The sequence below is a fragment of the Mus musculus genome, chromosome 1 (genome assembly GCF_000001635.26).
Source record: "Mus musculus strain C57BL/6J chromosome 1, GRCm38.p6 C57BL/6J".
Lineage (NCBI taxonomy): Eukaryota > Metazoa > Chordata > Mammalia > Rodentia > Muridae > Mus > Mus musculus.
This window is the reverse complement of record NC_000067.6, coordinates 97,841,816-97,861,508: the sequence shown is the minus strand read 5'-3', so window position 1 is coordinate 97,861,508 and position 19,693 is coordinate 97,841,816. Positions and strand designations below refer to the sequence as shown.

The 19,693-nt window shown below is 38.2% G+C and overlaps 1 protein-coding gene across 20 annotated transcripts in view; it reads left to right on the top strand.

Annotated features, from left to right (window-relative positions):
* The window catches only part of Pam (peptidylglycine alpha-amidating monooxygenase), a 274,763-nt gene that overhangs the window by 234,345 nt on the left and 20,725 nt on the right, over positions 1-19,693 (top strand). For all 20 annotated transcript variants that reach the window (XM_030252190.1, XM_030252187.1, XM_030252186.1 and 17 more), the window contains 3 exons: positions 8,277-8,406; positions 16,797-16,913; positions 19,205-19,277. In XM_030252190.1, coding sequence (XP_030108050.1) covers positions 8,277-8,406; positions 16,797-16,913; positions 19,205-19,277 — 320 coding nt within the window. The remainder of the gene's footprint in view (positions 1-8,276; positions 8,407-16,796; positions 16,914-19,204; positions 19,278-19,693) is intronic.

Sequence of the window (19,693 nt, the reverse complement as noted above, 5' to 3'; positions counted from 1 at the left end):
TAGTTTTTGCCTTCTGTACAACCTGTAACCGTGAGGTGGACAGCAACAGAAATCTATGTCTCCCATGCTTTCTATTCTGTTCTCCATATGTTGGAACTGTGATGTGGGGACAGATCCCACCCAGCTGACTTGATGGTTCAAAGGAGCATGAGTAGCAGACCAGCTCAACACTTTGTTATATGGTGTTAGGATGTCCTCTGGTTGGCCCGGGGATTTAAGAGTTTCTAAACAATACCATTTATGGATGTTTAACTTTGCCAGGATTGAACTTGGTTCTGCATCCTGGTGTCTGCCTTCATGCTGGATTTTCTACTTCGTTGGGGGTCGGATGTCAGTGATCCTAGCCTTCTTCAGAACAGGATTTCTGTGCTGTGTGATCTCTGTGTCAGGAACACACACTCACTATAACTTACCCCGTCCCAAAAACCTGCATTTGCCCCAAGTAAGATTCTTTTTTAAAATTTATTTTTTTACTTTATTTTATTTATATAAGTACACCGTAGCTGTCTTCAGACAGACCAGAAGAGGGCATGGGATCCCATTACAAATGGTTGTGAGCCACCATATGGTTGCTGGGAATTGAACTCAGGACCTCTGGAAGAGCAATCACTACTCTTAACCACTGAGCCATCTTTCCAGCCCCCCAAGTAAGATTTGAAAGCTCCCTAACAAGGGCTGTATGATGGATCAGACTCAGCTATTGAAGTTGCCTGCCTGCCTTTAAAAGCTCCAGCCATTCCATTAATGCCTTGGCATTTTTTTTTCTTTTAATTCTCTAAGCTTTAGTGTTCTCATCTGTAGAGTGAGGATTACAATCCTTGTAGGGCTGACATGAGAGTCAGATGAGATTACACATGGGAAAAGTTGCACATCAAAAATGAGGAAAGTGTCAAATCATCAATATATTAGATTTAAAACCCCCGAAATTAAGTGAGCAAAGAATGAATATTGGTTTTATCATAACTTCTGAATATCCTTTTTCTTAGTGAGAATCATTGAACATTTTTATTTCTTGAGAATTTCATACATGAGTACAATGCATTGTGATCATATCTGAAACCCCTGCAACTTTTCACGTGCCCCCCATTCTTCCCAAATTCATGCCCTCCTCCTCTTCTATAGTGTGTGTGTTGTGTGTGTGTGTGTGTGTGTGTGTGTTTCTGGGTGACCTAGTAATTTAAATTATTGTTGCCCAAATGCGCATGGCTGGCCAATGGAGCAGAAGCAACTATCCCAGGACCCTTGTCCCTGGAGTAAACTGACTCAGCTTCCCTCAGGAGCTGTCAAGGGCCTTTAGCTCCTCAACTAGAAATGGGACCTCCCAAGCCCTCCCCTGATCATTCTGGAATATTGATTGCTACGGCTTGTGTGGCTGTAATGTAAACATCCATAGCTTTTATGAGGTCACAGGTTCAAAGGGCCAATCGTGTCTAGAAAATGTGATTTTTGTAACAGTCCCCTGGGTATTTTTTTAAGGAAGTTTATAAAATAGTAGGTTTCCCTAGTGGCCTTCTCAAACGGTCTTAGCATTACTTCTGCTCCTCCGTGCTCCCTCTGCTTTACCCCCTACACCCTTCTCTACGTAAGTCGCCCCCACACCCACCTCTACCATTTTTCCCTTTCTCCCTTAATAGCATGTTCGTTCCCCTCTCTGCAGTTCATTCTCTCCCCCCTTCCACCATTGTTCCTTTTTAATTTCCACATTTCCATATTAGTCTGAGGTATGCATTCCAGCCTGAAGATTCAGGGCTAAGGATCGGTAACTAGGAGAAAGCATACATTTGTCTTTGTTGGTCTAGGTTGCCTCATGTGGCCTATTTTCTTGGACTTTTAGATAGGAGCAGCGTTTTACACATTAGTGAATTATGAGTGTTTGGTAGTATCTTATGGTGAATTTGTGGATCTTCAAATCTTTGACCAATTTTGTTGATCTACATTGGTGTTTTATGAGCTACACGAATCACAGGATGAGCATATTGGGCTCAGTGACAGAGACAAGTTTTACACATTGGGACTTAATGTTGCTTGGTTTCTGTTATTCATTGTTTAATATCTGTACTAAGATAGAGGAGAAATACAATCTTAAGCTGCTTCTGGAAAGTTGGCTTGTTAAGCAACCAATGAAAATTTGCAGTTTGTTCTACCCAGCTTTAACTGGCAGATTTTATCACACTAGTATATGTTAGCATATGAAAAACTGGTCCAGCCATCAAAACCCTATGTATATTACAAAATAATGATGCATTTGATTGACATTTTTTATTCAATAGAAGAATCCAGAAGTCTTTATTCTTATGATTCATTGATTTTTTTATTGTTGTTGTTGATTGATAAAATCAACTTTCACTTAATCTTTGAGAGCATCCTTAATACAGATTCGTTCATATGCTTGTCTATGGTAAAGTTTTATAGAATTCCTAGGTTAAAACAAAGCATTTGGCTGGCCGAGTTTTCACCTTTGGAGTCGAGGAGATGATAACCACAGACAACAATTTAGTGCTTACTTTGAACAAGGCTCGGCATCATGGATGTGTTAATTCATTTGGTCCTCAAAACCACTAAGTTATAGTCACATCTTTGAGAGGCACAAACTAGGGCATGTGAAGGTTAAGTTATATCCTCAGGGCACCAACACTCTGAACCCAAGAATCCAAGTCATGGAGACCTGCTCCCAAGTCTTGCTTGCTAAGAGGTTTGTCAGTCTGTATCCCTCAAGAATATAATCTGACTGGATAGAAAGACTGATAGGCAGATGTTCCCCAGGTACCCTGTCATATCAGCCTACAGTTACAATAATCATAGTGTAGACTACTCTTCTCATATGTTCACTGTCTACTTAAACAGTTTGGCCACAATGAGAACCCTGCTTGCTTGCTCTGTCTGAAGAGACTGGGCATATACCGGAGTATATGGCTGCTAATGAAACTAGACTCTGCGTGTTGTTAAGCAAAAAAGAAAGAAGAGGAAGAATGACGTTGGGAGGGGTGGAGAGTATTTTCTGGAGAAGTTAAAGGGAAGTGTTAGGGTAAACAGGATCAAAACGCACTGCATGCATTATGAAAGTCTCTGGGACTTAATAGAAATACTATATAAAAAGACTAATTCAGTCCCAACTTGATCCAACTGGCTTACATCTTTCTAGTTAGGAGCATTATTCCATGAGAGTACCTCTTAAACTGTACTTCAAATTGAAGTATGTTTGCAAACAGTGTGATAATAGAATGGTTTTAGCAGACTTGTCTTTGCTCATATGTATGTATATGTATGTGTATATGTATATGTATACATACATAATTCTTAGAAATCCTTCTACAGCCGGGCGTGGTGGTGCATACCTTTAATCCCAGCACTTGGGAGGCAGAGGCAGGTGGATCTATGAGGTCGAGGCCAGCCTGGTCTACAAAGTGAGTTCCAGGACAGCCAGGGCTACACAGAGAAACCCTGTCTCAAAAAAACAAAAAAAACAAAAACAAAAACAAAACAAAACAAAAATCCTTCTACACTCATTATTCCACTACCTTTGAGGCTCTGGCTATCTTTTACCTCTTTCTTATTTCACTCCTGTTAAATGAGACATTGTAATTAATTCTTGTTTTCTCTGTAACTTTTTTGCAAATATTTCCTGTGTGGCATTGGTTAATTATAGTTATTGCTGGCACTTCTAATAAATAATAAATCTGTCAGATACAAATTATATTGACTCAATTTACTGACAAGTGTAGATGAAGCAATCACCACATTTTGTTGAAATGTAGTGATTTCCTCCAGTTTTTCTCGTCAGGACTAAATGCAAGGAGCCTTGTTACACTGAAGTTAAGTCACCGTCCTATGCTTAACTTTTATCAAGCAAGAGTTCTCTACTAGCTCTGTTAATCCTCCCATGACACAGATAAGTGGCTGCCCTTTTAAATGCTTATTAATAAGACCGTGTGACAGTAGTTCTGGTCCCTAGCATTAATCTCTTTCTCAGAAAGGTATAAAATTCTTTTACTGATTTATTGATATCATTTTAATAGTAATGCTTAATTTTTCTACAAGTGAATTTTTAATCTCTGGAAGAATATGAGCCTATGCATTTATTGTTTTTGTAATAAATACAAGGGTTCCCTGGAGAATAATATAATTTATTTTAAAAGTCTTAGATGTCATTTAAACTCTCAAGAGGATGATTTCATTGCTCTTGGCATTTTTTGAAAACAATGAGTTGTGTTAAGGCTACTAGAATGTCTATTTAATATGTATTTACTTTATTTTTATAAAGCATTGTTTCCTCTACTCTAGTCTCAAACCAGATTTTTTTTTAAAAAGCCAATTTTAACCATATTAATTACTCTCTGAGTTTAACCCTCGTCACAGTTTAGAGTCAGGGATGGTTGTACAGGGTCACAGATATGAATTTTTAATTTAATTTCTGATTTAAACCAGAATTCTGTAACATTTAACTAGTCACACACTGAATCATTTAAGTGAAGAGTAGATGAAATCTGAAGCACATCTTTTTTTTTCTCTGTGATTGAAAATGTCAAGTTAAGATAGAAGCAAACTATGTTTGGTCATACCATCTCTTTGGTGAGTAATTTAAACGTTCCTATTTTAATGATTAGAAAACAATTATCCTTGGTGTTGGGGTCTAACATCTCACTCAAGCATAAATTTGGTTCTATCAAATGAGAAAATAATGTGAGTTTTTCCAGTGCAGTTGGAGGGCCTGGGCTCTTGTGTGCTTCATAGCAGGGATAAGAGCAATCACAAAGGATTTCCCGATGACTTTCTGAATTTTACTCATCTATTAAGGTAGTTACATTGGAAAGGAAAACATTGGTTTCCTGATCTGGTATGCACCGAGGAGAATGTGACCTCACTTCCCTTCCCATCTTAGAATCTGATTAACAAGAACTCAGATACCTAAAGTTGAAGTCTTCTCTGGCTAGTCTAATCATCTGCAAAAATTAAATTAAAATGCTTTCCAAACATTTTGTATTTAAAATCCAAGTTCCTCATAGTGTTAGAGTTAATTTCCTTAGATACTACCAATGGTGTATTAAAAATTCCCAAAGGTGGACCTTCCAATAAATGCTTTCTGGGTATTTATAATGCCTTTGTTTTGAAAAATCTCTAACCATACAGACAAGTATTTTGATTTTATAATTAGTATGGTTTGACCCAAATCAATTTGCTCCATATAGACTGTCTGATTAGCCAGATAAGCTCTATGATGTTGGGACTATTCATAGCCAGATTAGTGATTTTTATACAGTAGTTCCAATGTTCTGTGAAATTAGTATTTGACGGCATCACAATGTATGCTTTGCAGATTGGATTTTTATCACAGTTTATACCTTTCATCTTCATGAACTCTTCACCACACTCCATGTTGGTGGCCTAATAATCTAAAAGCTGCAGGAGCGAGAACATGGGGGCCTTGAGCTTAAATGAAAGCAGTTACTAAAGTCTCATCTTTACTATGTAAGTCTTATATTATTGTTAGTACTACTTTAGGGTTGAGACAGGTAGCTGTATACATAAATTATGAGAGTGTAGAAATGCTAAACATCCTGATAGAGACTAGAACATATGTAAGACTAGCAAAACAGAAAATGAGACATGTATAGTCACAGTGTTTCTGGGCTTTTCATTTGATCAGATGAAATCAATGAAATATCCACTTTGGTACATGCTTAAGATTCACTTAGAGTCCGCCTGTAAGTTCCAGAGTTGGTTACCCAGGACAGAATGAGGACAACTAAATGTACAAACCGCAACCAAGCTGAAAAGGGAACACACTGAAAGTGAAGCATCTGCAAACTCTCTAAAACGTTTCCTTTGTGGGATGATTTATCTATCTGTTCATCAACCTAGACACCTCTAATTATAATGTTTCTGCACTTATTTCCAAAGCTAACTTTCAAGGGCACGGTCTTAATGATATCACCCCAAGCTTATAAACCTTCAATGACTCACCATTGACTGTAGCATCAATTTCCAGCCCTTTCTCCTATTATGGCAAGCAAATGTGGTAGATGATGGATGCTGTTCATTGGAAAGCTCTATCATATCCACTGGTACGCCCAGGTTTATTTGTGGATTCAGGCATATTAGCTGGAACCCTGCCCCACTTCTCTCTAACCTAAGACAGCCTCTCGAAGCACACATGAGAGAAAATGACATCAACTTTGCTCTAGTATATCTCACACTAAATTGTTTCCCAACTCTCTGCTTTTCCACTATGAAGAAAGTACTTGCACCGTGCCTTAAAATTAATTATAGATATTAGGTATAGATCATGGCACTACCAGAAAAAAGGAAACCAACTGTCTCCTTGTTACGTCCATGCTCTTTCTGTGGCATATCATAAGTTTTCCTGCCTGAGTTCAAATTAGATCTGATGGTTGGATTGTCCTGTGACCATGCTTGCCACAACCAGCTGACATAGGATTCATCCCCCATGCTAGGTTTCTAAACATTTTGAAACCTACTGTAGTTATAACATCCTCGCTTTTCTCCTTTTGGACAAAACTATTCTCTTTCAACTCCCAAATTTCCCTCAGCCTCTCAGCTCACCCATTCTTAACTTGAAACAAAAGCACATTTATATTTTCCATTTCTAGGTGAGCTTCTGAAGAGATGGTCACTCCATGCTATGCCAGCAAAGCCTCAAGACAGAATAAGAACTTCTGTGATCTTACGCTCTTTTGTGTCCCAAGAAATTGGTTCCTGTTTTCCCTCATTGATAAAGTCATCTTACTTTTTACATTCTTACTGTATCTTTCTGTTCATCAAGGCCAAAACCCATATTTTATATCTTCATATTCACAGAGTTTAGTGTAAAGAATACATTTATCTGTTGAAAATGCTCATTAAAAATCCTTGGTAGATGTTAGCTTTTTTGTTAACTTACACAAAAAGCTGTGAAAGAGAGATGAAATGATTTTCATGGACAGGGGCCTTTACATAACTGAAGAAGAGCGTTTGTAAGTGCTTAGTCTTATACTGGCACTCTCTCGAGGGTTCCAGTGCCTGTTATACAAGCTCTGTGCTTTGCTTTCTTCTGCCAGCCTTTGATGCCTCTGTTTGAGGGCTTAACTGAATGTTGGCACACTCTTCAGAAAGTGGGAGGAAAGCAATGGAACTTAGGTTGCTGCTTTGATGTTTCAAGATCTCTGTTGAAGCATTTGAGAGAGGAACATGAAACTGTGACACAATAGCTTTCAAGGTTATCTTAATAGCTACCCAGCATCGGGGCAGATAGCACATTTTATACTAAGTGTTCATTCATGAATTGGTTTATGACTTCGATTAACACAAATGCACTCAGGTCTTCTTGAAGATTATATTCTTTAGAATACAGAATAGGAATAATGGGGTCAGAAACAGGAATCATTTGTCAGTCAATAACAGAGTTATCAATGTTGCCTTTGCTTGTCAAGTTGGAAAACAATGAAAGATATACAAGGACAGATAATTCCAATTCTTATAGGAACACTGAAGCTAAGACAAATGATATTGCTGTCCTCCATAGTTCTAAGTATAATGGATAATCAATAAATAGCTTATCCTAGGAACTGCTATGTATTGATCATCCAGATGTTATTCAGATGGATGGATGATAGGTAGGTAGGAAGATAGCTGAGTAGATAGATAGAAAGATAGATAGTTAGAAAGAAAGAAAGATAGATAGATAGTTACACGAGAGAGTAATACATTAAAGGGTTGGCTTTTTCTCATTCCTACTATTTATTTCTGTTTTAAAATTGTATATTAAAACCAAATATTTGTGCTGGAGAGATGGCTCAGTGGTTGAGAGCACTGACTGCTCTTCCGGAGGACCCCGGTTCAAGGCCCAGCACCCATATGGCAACTCACAGCTGTCTGTAATGCTAAGATCTGACACCATCGCACAGACATGCATGCAGACAAAACACTGATGCACATAAAATAAATAAATTCCTAAAGAATACCTTCACTGTTGGCATAGTTTTCCAAAATATTAACTTAACGTTAAGAATCTTATCGAAGCGGCAGTGTCTTCCCATTGGCTTTTTGATAGCTTAAGACCTTTCTGATTTTACTGGTGTTTCAGCAATGGGAGAGAAAAGTGGAAGATCTCAAGACAAGTCCAGCCATTTGACGTCAGAGCTCAAGAGGCTGCTGTGCATGTGCATGTGGCGTGGTCTCTGCTCCATTCTGGTTTCAGTGTCTTTGCATGAGTTTTTGTGCTGGTTCTGAATCCCTGCTTCTGTTTTGATGCTGAACACATGTGTGGATTTCTCTTGTAGATTTCCATGTGGAAGAAGCACTGGAGTGGCCTGGAGTGTACTTGTTACCAGGCCAGGTTTCTGGGGTGGCCCTGGATTCTAAGAATAACCTTGTGATTTTCCACAGAGGTGACCATGTTTGGGATGGAAAGTAAGTAATGTTTTTTTTTTTCTCCAGGGTGTATATGAAAATAATATGCATTCCTTTTCATTAAATTAAGAATATTTATGGGTGAATTCTTGTTTCATTCTTTTACTTTGATTCTCCCCAAAATTGTGAAGAAGTGTGGGTATATCTGTCTGGAAACATACAAAAGTTCAATGGCTCCTCTTATGTGATATCACTAGCTAGTGATATATATTAACTGAATTCATGACTCATGTTCTGCATTGTGAATGCACCAGTTCTCTTGTAATGTTTCTTTGATCATTTCTCCCCTTACATCTATCTCTACAATTTCAAGAATGACAGTGAGATGCTTGCCTTACGTTGCCATATCATTCTAAGTGTGATTTTTATGCAGACCACATATGTCAGTTCAACAGACAATGACAATAAAAAGCGGAGGAGAAACCTTGTGCATGTTGCATCTTATCCTTTACATCTGAAAACAGAATTGGCCACTTAATCGCTTGGCGATACTGCCTCCAATGTGTTTCTGAGTATACTCAATGGTTGGATTTTTTAAGGGTGTCCCCAAAATGCAGTACATGTTTTGATTCTACTAAGAGATGAATATCCACTGAGTAGTTCCTTAATCGCAAATCTACACTTGAAAGTAAAATTTTAAATGTATTTTCTACAAATCTTAATGCCTATTTTCCTTTCACATGTACAAGCATAGAAGCTCATCTGGGAAATGGAGGCTCTACTCCTCCTTCTATGAGCTCTTGATTCAAATTGTGGTAACTCATTCTGTCAAGCATACATAGATGAGTTCTTTTATGCAGTTGAATATGAAATTTAATCCACATTTCAAAACAGATGAATACTTTTACTGCAGTTTAATTGTCCTGTCTAGTTGTCACACAAATTGAATATAAGGAAGCTATTGCTTGGGAGCCCAAACCAAACAATGGTCTCAGCATGCCCGTCATGCGCTCTGGTACATTGGCTTGGTGGTTATTGAACATCTAATGGTATTTTAACAAGTGCTTTTAAAAGCAGACTATCACTACTCATTGTGGCATCGTCTTCATTTTAATGAATATTGCGACATTTTCTGCATGGATTTCTTACCACATTATGCCAGACGAGAAAATTACAGCATCATTTTCTCCCATTGAGACAGTCTCATCTGGCAAAAACTAAAATTGGACAGAGTCCAGGTTTTCCATTTTCATATCATATTCATTCCGAGCAAACAGCAGAGGCTGGAATACTTCAGTAGCAAAGAAGGGTCGCAGAGGCAAGCGTGGATGGAGAAGGAGCCAACCCAGGCTTAGGGGGAGAGGGTGTTCTCCACTAGAACATTCTTTACAGCTTACGTGTCAGTCCTCGCTGGAAAGCTGCTTTTTCCTCATCCCTGTCATCTCCATACCCAGAATCATGTGGGAGCATGTTCACCACCAAGACGCACGTGTTTGCCGTGGAAAATGGTTGCTGTTGAAAACTTAGAAGAAAGTTGACTCACTATGTTTTACCTTTCTACTAAGCTTTCTTTCTTACAGATAAGAATATTTACAGTCTCTCTCCCTCCCTGGCATTATCTGCTTACCATAGCTAATCTTCCCTTTCATAATTTTGAAGACTTCTTCAGTATCACTTAGATATCAGCTTCCAGGCCATTTTTTCTCTATTATTCATGAAGAAGATCAGAAACAACAGATTACTTTGAAGTGGTTTGTTTGCTTGTTTGATTGATTCTTGATTGTTTTTGTTCTCTTTTTTCTTGATTTGGATTTATTCAAAGAAAAACCTTAGCTTCTGTTGTTTTCGTGGTCATGCATGACCACCCTCTCTGTACATATGAATTGGTATAAATTAGAACGAAAACATAGTTTTTCTTCATTGCACAAAGGTAAGGCCTTCTTCCAGAATGTGTGCTTGCTGACAAGATGCTATAGTTAAAGGTAGTTTGAGCTTGCCTTCTTGTTGCTGTACTGTTCACAGACTGGAACAAGCCTTTACTAGATCTCAGCCGAGAAGCCACATGCCAAATCTTATGTTCATTTTCCTTGAAATCTTTCCTATCCAGTTTCTCAGCACAACAAAATGCTAAGCAGCACAGGCAAAGGCTCGATCTAAATCAAACTTAAGTCGTTTTATCTCTTGGTTCCTAGGAAGGGATCCTTTCTATGTATCCAACAGAACCTGCAGCTCTCAACCTCTAACACTCAGCAGCCAAGCTCCTTTGAGCTATTGCCAAGCTCCTTTGAGCTATTGCAACAGTATTGCAATGGTTGTCCTGGCTAGCTGTACCCTGACAACCCCACCTCAACCCTAACCCTTCGACTTAAGCTGTTCTAAAACACTAGGCCAACCCAAAAGAAATTAATAAAAACCCTAAACCACTCAACACCCAGAAAAATGACCTTCCTTTCTTGCTTTGATTTCCACTTTCCTCCAGCCTCAACATGGCTACTTTTAAAATGTTTCTTAGAGCAGAAATAAGAAGTGCCTGTTACCAGAAGGGAATAATGAGACTTTAAAGAGCCTCCCATCTGCCCTAACATTGAGGCAGCTAGCATCCTTTAGACTTGAAAAACCTCCCTCCCAGCAGGAGCAAGGTAACTCTTATCTCAGGAAGGCTGCTCCTCAGCTTGTTCCTCAGAAGGCATTACCACACCCAAAGGTTTGTTTCTGAACCTTCCTTCAACTCAACTGTGGTTGAGAAGCATCCGGGATATCTCAACAGAAAACCCTTGACTAAACATCTCTGCCATGATTTTTAAGGGTTTAAAGTTGTATGCGTATGTCATCAATGTGTTTGACATGTCTGCATGTGTTTTCATGCATGTGTCTGTATATATTTGTATGTGTATGTGTGTGCATGTGTATGTATCTGTACGTGCACGTGTGTATGAGTGTGTGTGTGTGTGTGTGTGCCTGTGTGTATGTGTGTGTATGTGTGTCTGTACATGTAACGGGGCATATAATATTTTAGCTGAGACCCAAACAACACAGTTCAAACATCCTGAATATTTCCCTGCATCTGAGAGAAAGGTAAGTTCTAGGAAAGGAATGTTTCCATATTCTCCTCCTTTCTGCCATATTACAGTCACGCAGATCCCAAAAGCCCTCTTCTTCCACATTCATGTCACTCCTTCTGCATCATCGGGTCACTATTCTCCCTTCTTTACACCTGTGTAGTATTTGGAATCATGGAAACTGTCCAGCCTAATGAAGTCAGACTCAAAGAAAGGCAACCATGTTTACAGAGACCGGTGACAGTGACTTTGACTTGGTGCCTGCTTCGTAGCTTTGAGATACCTATCAAGAGATTTGACCTGCTGGCGTATCAGTGCCTTGCCCAAAACAAAGTGGGAGTTTTAATAATTGCCTAATGTTGCCTAATAACAATATGCATTTGGTTACATCATTTGTGCCCAGTAGTAATATTGACTGAACAAGATCTACAGCCCTGGGCTCTTAATATCTGGTTCCATATTCTCTTAACTGCTTATTGGGGGCCCCAGGTCTAGGCCAGTCAGAATACCAAATGGTTACACTGGTTTCTTTGTCTTCCTTTTTTCCTTATCATGGGGGTTTTCCAAACCAAGAGTGCATCCAGAGTGTTTTTAACATACTATTTGAAACACACTCCCACTGTAAAGGGCCTTATAAGCTGCTCCCCTAGCAGTAAAGGCACATTTTTATTTATTTGTTCAATTGAAAACTTATGGTTCTTCTCCCAGTTTCTTAATTTATATAATTACCACAGCGTGCTGCTTCTTTCTTCATGTTATTACTTATTTTGCATTCCCTTAATTTTGATTGATGGCGCCTAAGTTTATTTTGTACTTCTTCTGGCACTTTGTCTGTGTGTGAATATGGAAAAGTATTTCTTCTCGGGCTTATCTAAACTGTTTGATTAGCTGCTAATGTGCAAAATCATTAATGGGGAATTCACACTGTTAAAATAAAGAACTGAATTCCCGCCCATAGGCTCAGTCTTTGCAACTGCGTGCTTTTTCAGAGAAGCATACAGAATCCGTCAGTGCTCCGGGCACTGTGTGAAATGTGCAGGGCATTATTATGCCCCGTGAAAAGTTAAATGTGGTTGAAATAAAGACTTCTGTGCAGCACAGAAGTGGGGGGTAGCGGCTTTAAAACACTAAATAATCAGTTTGCTATAGCAACGATATAGCTAGCTCTATAATCTGACATCCATTTGTGAGCTGTTCAAGGGTTACCTTTTTTTAAGTTACAAAAGAGTTTATAAACTATTTTGTTTGGCTATGTGTGTGTGGTGGTGGTGGGGGGGTTGTGCAGTTTTCTCATTTCAGAAACAGAGCCTGTGCCTTTATTATTTGCCCTGTGTAACACCCGAGAGCAGCTGTTAGTCTCATGACATCCCAAGCGGAAGGATTAGGAAAGACAACCAATCATTTGAGTAACCGAATGTCTCTTGGTGCTGCCAGGTTAAACGTACCGACATCTGCTAAGGGATGTTAAATGGAAGGGTCAGGCCCACGGAATTGTGGTTAATGCCTTTGACGCTACATTGTCTCCTAAGAACTTTTTACTTCCCTTATTTTTCACTCCCATAACTAAAGGTAAATAGCTATAATTAAGTGATATTAATATAAGTAGCTTCTCTAATATTTGAATTTTGTTTTCTTTCCTTTGGACTCCCTTTTTCTTTGTTTGTGGGTGGGCACATAAAGAGATTCCCTCATTAATTAATTCAAGAACATACATACTCACTGAGACTTCTTGGCTACAGCACAACTGTAGCAATAATCTGTAAAATAAATGTAATTCTGTGAAAAGTAGTAATTCAGTATATAAGATGTCATTTTTACACAGAAATGACATAAATATATGTGGACCTAGAAAATCAGACAAAAAAAACCCAGTATTCAACTGCTATACTATCTTAAGGTATTGAGAAATACATATTGATAAGCTGAGAAAGCTGAGGGCTTGAATCATTCCATATTATGGTTATGCAGATCAGATTAATTTACTTTGTATTGTTAGCTTTTGTTAGTATTCTCTTTCAGTTTGCCATTTTATAGTTTCCTACCATACCAGATCACCAGAGTGATCCCTGAATTTATGTGATGTTTCCCAACTATACAAGTAGATGCCACCACACAAGTTATGTCTGTTCAGGAACACAAGTTTCTTGGCAGATGATTGTCTACATTATGTGCAGTTCAGGACAGTGCATTTCACAAAGGGCTGTTCTTCACCAAGCTGTTCATCGGCTACGCCATTCTCTTTTGACCTGACTGGCATAGGACTCTGAGTCTGAATTATTTATTTCTGTTCATTGACACAGCTTTTATTCTCAGAAGTCAAGCCCAATATCTTGGGTCTGGGAAAAGCAGAAAATAATAATTATATTTTTTTAAATTTAGGGATGGAAAGTAAGGATGGCCTTCACAATGAGGAAAAATCCTTATTTCTCTTTATCAGTTAAGTTGAGGGAGTTTTGGTTTTGTTACTTGTATTCAAAAATATTACATGATCAGAGATTGGTGGTGAACAAACAGAAAAGATGCAGTTAAGTTACAGATTTACTACAACCCGTTATAGAGAAAGCAGCTGCAGGTAAATACACTGTGCTCGGTGTAGCTTATTACTCTGCAGAGGGGAGATAGAGAATTAGGTGTGCTGAGGTCTGGTATGCTGCTGCTTTGTGAAGAGACACAATGGGCCATTCGAGCGCCGCAGTTACGAGCTATTAATGATGAGTCAGAATACTCACTCCATGCAAAACGGACAGCACTTTGGTAAGAATTGTGAAGGCTGAGGAATCTTTCATATTACCTACTGCTAAGCAGTCAGAAAAGGAATGTACCCATATGTTCCACACCCAAGCAGCAAAACCTGAAGTATCAATAACATTTTTAAGGAATATAAAAGGGACAGGGAAATCAAAACATGAGCAGTAGGCCTGCCAATGCCAGGATGTTCTGTGTAGCTTTACAAAATGCCATTACTGAGGAAGGGGGATATCGTATACTCAGAAGCTCTGTACCATATCTTACAACTGTGAGAATGTAAGGTCGTCTCAAATCTCCCTTACAAAGGGCATAAATCGTCAGTTTATGCACATGAGCAAATGAGTGGACCAGGAGAATGTAGCATGTGTGGACAATGGAATTTTACTCACCCTTGAAGGACAAAATTATGTCACTTGTAAGAAATGAGTATTGAGCAAAGCAACTAAAAATCAGAAAGCCAAATATCATGTGTTCTCTCTCATGCAAAATAGCAGTTTAAAGTATTATATAACGTGAAACTAGAATTGTATGTATTTGGGACAAGGCAACTATCACATGAAGGTGAATATAAACAAAATCAAAATACATGATAGACATGTATGAAAATGTTATATTGAAATATCCATCATCTTGTATGATGACTATACACTAATTTCTAAAACAATAAAGAATAATAAAATAAAATATATTTCATTATATGAAAGAGTCATTATAACTGCTGCTGCAAATGTTTTGTAAATATGTTTCTTTTCTGGATAGTGCTGGGTGGTTTTAACTACACATGATAGCTTATGCCAACAGTTTTACTTAAGTTTTAGGCTGACAAAGTTAAATCAATATTTTGTGTTCAATTGAATACATCATTAATAAGAACAACTGCAGGGGCATATGGCTATCTTTCAGGAAAAATGTACCCTAAAGACCTTGCTAGTCAAGAAGTTCAGATAATTATGTGATGGAAATTTTTAATGGCAAGAGGGTATGATTTAAAACTTTCTATGCTCCTACTGGGACCTCTCTACTGGTTTCACAAAGAATAAATAAATAAATAAATAAATAAGCCAACTAATAAATGAATGAGTGATGGATTTGAGCAGTCTGTCACCTTCCCAAGTTGTCAATATATCATGACAGATATTTGGTGTTATCCCAAGTTTTCTCTTGACTACTTAGTTGAATGAAAAGAAAGCACACATCTATAGTTGGTGTGGTCATACATCTCTGTGTGCTGATTCAATGCTTTGGTTTTGAACACATAAAATGGTTCCTTGATATTTGGGTCATTTACATCTTTGCTACATAAGCTTGGGTAGCAGCTCGTCTCTGTCACATCCCGTGGAAACATGCAATAGTCTCCTTATTTGAGCTTTTACATTCTGTGGTTTCAAATGCTTGCAGTTAACCCAATCCAAAAATAATAAATGGAATTTCTAGAAAGGAATAGTTATACATCATAAAACTATAACAGTATGGTATACTGAGGAGTGTGATAAAATCTCCTTCCATCTTGCCCAAGACTTGAATCATCTCTTTGACTCTCATCTGCACACAGGATCCATTGCCCACCCACTAGTCACTTAGCAGCTCTCTCACAACCCAACCTACAGTATCAGTGTGCTTTGCTCAACTCATCCTTATTGTACTTTAAAATGGCCCCAAATCCCAGGAGCCAGGATGCTTTAAATTTCAAAATTCCATCATATTTATTTTCTTACTAGTTATTGCTCTTTCATCTATTGATGTTCCCAGTTTATAAGTGAAGCTTTCTCACAATGTGGCTAGGAAAAAGGAAGTAGGAACAAGTGTCAGAGACTCAGGGTTTGGTACTGTCTGTGACTGCAGGCACTCCTGGGGTCTAGGAATGCATCCTTTCAGGATGAGGAGGAGCTAATGTAAATGTTTGAAACAAGAATTGAAATAAATAACAGTGTCTGATAAAACTGGCATTCTAAGGAAAACTATTACTATTTGAATGCATATATGCCTATTATATTGTCTATTATATTTTATGTTTATATTATATTATAGTTTATAACCCAGAAAATGCTAAGTTTTTAAGAAGCAGAAATTAATATATTCATTTGAAACAAATTATCCATTTTGCACTAATGAAAAGATGCTAGAAAGAGAAGCAGCTTCGTGTCTCTAAGTGTATTTTTTCAATAATAAATTCTGCTTCGTTGTATTGAAATATTGTGAATGTTCTATTTATTTTCTTTTGTGTTCTCATGTTCTACCTTTGGCTAGTACAATGATCTTTCTTATCCCTCCTGTCCCCGTGTAATTATTACAGAGAGGTTAAAATAAGTTAGCCTCCTATAACCATAAATAAAATACTGATTTATAAACTGTGGAAAGCTTTTTAAGAAGTTCTTGTTGCCATGGCAGCTCTGGATTCTCAAACTCCAATGTATAAATGAGCTCTTTGGGCCTGGTGAATCTGAGATTGCATGGCCCACCGAAGCCAATGCCACAACACATTGGCCATCCATGATGGTTCATAATTCATCTCCAGAGACCATGATGTCAAGTACATTCCAGCCCCTCTGAGTTTGTATCAAGGTTCTCAAGTCAATGGTCTGCGTTTCTCAAGTGCCCCAGAGTTGTGGGTTGTTAATATTCCATTTTTATGTATTTGTTTAGCTCTTTTGACAGCAAGTTCGTTTACCAACAAAGAGGTCTTGGACCAATTGAAGAAGATACCATCCTGGTCATTGACCCAAATAAAGCTGAAATACTCCAGTCCAGCGGCAAGAATCTGTGAGTAAAATGGCTTAGGTGCTATTTTATGATGAAGTAAACTCTTGGTCAGCTAGACTGATAGGTTTTGTTTTATACCCACCTGTGCTGGGTATAAAATACATCATTAGGTCCTGAATGTGGAGCAAAGCCACCTTTAACAGGAGTCAAATTGGAGCACTGTTCTTGGGCTTTCTAAATAAATGGTTCTGAAACATCACTGAATGTTAGAATCATCTATGAAACTCAAAAAAAATCTATCCTACAGAAAATTGTCCATTTGTATGTCTTCTTCCAAAAGTTCTAAGGAAAAATTGCAAATATTTTTTACTACAAAAAGTATTTTAATATCCTAGATTGTAATTAGCTAGATTTAAATACAATGAGGTTATATGCATGCATCTTTATATGTCACACATATAAATAATATTGGTTTTCCAGTTTGTAATTTTTAAAAATTCATCCTGTCTGGGCTGTAGGTAATGCTATTATAACTTTCCAGGTAACTTTCATACTCAGGATTGAAGCAGCTATTGATATATATGATGAAGTAAACTCTTGGTCAGCTAGACTGATGGGTTTTGTTTTAATCCTTACCATAAAAATTATATACTCAAGTCACTAAGTACTCACTGGTAAGAACAAAAGACTTCTCTTCCCATCAAAAAGTGAAAACTAAACAAATCCCATTTTTAGCTTAGTTCACACATGTAATTTGGATCTGAAAGCCACTCATTATTTGGTCCAATTCCTAGATGGCATTTGGCAGGCAAAACCAGTTGGCTAATATTCATGGTCATTGAGAGAAAGGGACACCTGCTTCCAGAGTTACCCTGACCCATTATAACCTGGCAGCTTCCAAGACTCTGCCCCCACTCCATCTGCTTAAGCCCAGGGAAGGCCAGTTTCTTTGAAAGGCAGATAGCCTCTGTTTTGATGCAGCTACCAATAGAGATTGCTATAATAAAGCCTAGGGTCTTTATTTTTAATAGTATTTTCAGATAAGTCAGGAGGCAAATTATAATGCTATCTCTACAGTGTGAGCCTGTGTATTTAGAGATGTCAGAGACAGCCCATCTCAGAATAGAATCAACATGGAAGGAGGTGGGATAACTGCTGCTAAGTCATCTTGGCCAACCATGTGCTGTCAATGCTGCAAGCAAATCAAAGCCTGGCTTTCAGTGGCCAGAACAGGAATCTAGTTCAGTTAATTAGTCTAGATCAAAGCATTATGCACTTGGCCCATGAAATATAAAAATCCCTGATGCCAGTGCCCTACTGAGGCTGGAAACAGACAGAGGAAGCTTGGGTTCTCAGATGGTGTTTGAACAGGATCACCTGAGTGTATTTCCCATGTGTTAACTAACTGTTTTTTAATCCCATGGGTCTGTCTGCATCAGTTAGATATGCTAAATAGATTGACCTTTCTAATAATTGACCAGCTCACCTATTTGCTGTGTCTGGAGGGTCACACCCCTTCTGAACATTATTATGTTTCTTGTTCATTATCTTCCATAGCCAGTCTTAAAGCTTTTAAGTCACATTCATGAGATTTGATGTGGACGTGATGTTATCGGGCTGGAGAGAGAGGTCAGGAAGTAAAGTCTTCGCCATAACAACCAGAGTTTGGATCCCTAGAATCCACATAAAAGGAGGACATGGTGGACATTGGTAACCCCAGTACGAGGGCCAAGCTGGGGCAGGGAAACTGAGTCAGGAGGACCCCTGGGAATTTCTGAACAGCCAATTTTGCCAATTGGCAAACTCCACATCTAATGAGAGGACCTATCTTAAAAAATAAAGTGGAAACGGATCAAGATAGATACCTGATATCACCCTCTGACTACACACACGTGTGTGCACATCACAAACAAACAAAAAACCCATAACACTATTTTTGATGTAATATGTTTTAAGTATTCAAACTACACTGTTATTTCTCAAGGCACTTTGGATTGTGCATATTATGAAACATTAGTATTTATTATGTGAAATCTTGCTCCGAACTTGATGTTATCTGTGCTGCTTCATATGGCATACTTTAAAATAAATATTAATAATTTTATGTCAGCTTTATTTGTCAGTCTTAATAGGATTGACTAACTTCTGCCTAGGCTTTGTCACAGGAGGTCTCTGCCTATTCTAACAATTCGCTTCACAGTTCATTTGGATCTTTTCTATATTGATGCATATATGCTGTTCCTATTTTATAAACGTGTAGTGCTCTATGGTTTAAGAGGAACTAAATCCTTCGCATCTGTGCCTGGATAACTATAACTGTGACAGTGTTTGTTTGTCTGTCTGTTTTGCAGGTTTTATTTACCGCATGGTTTGAGCATAGATACAGATGGAAATTATTGGGTCACGGATGTGGCTCTCCATCAGGTGAGGTTCTTGCTTGGCAGTATTCACTTAGAAAGCTAAGACATTTTAATTTTCAAAATGTTCTGAATTTCATTAAAACTTTTTCTATGGCAAAAAAAAATTAGTAACCAAAAAGTGGGACAGTAATGTCTTAGTAAGTTCTGTGTGCTATTATGGAGCAACACAGACTCCGTGGCTTGTAAGCAACCAAAAAATTCATTTCTCACAGATCTAAATTCTGGGCCTCTGAGATGAGGGTACTCACAAGACAGGATTCTGCTGCAGGTCCCTCCCTGGGTTTCAGACAGGCCTCTTTTCAATGTGTCCTTTCACCGGGAAGACAAAGAGGACAAACTCCTGTCTCCTCTTGCACAAATAGCAACCTCTCTCATGAGGTTTCACCATGATGGCCTCATTCCTTTCAGCTCCCACCATGA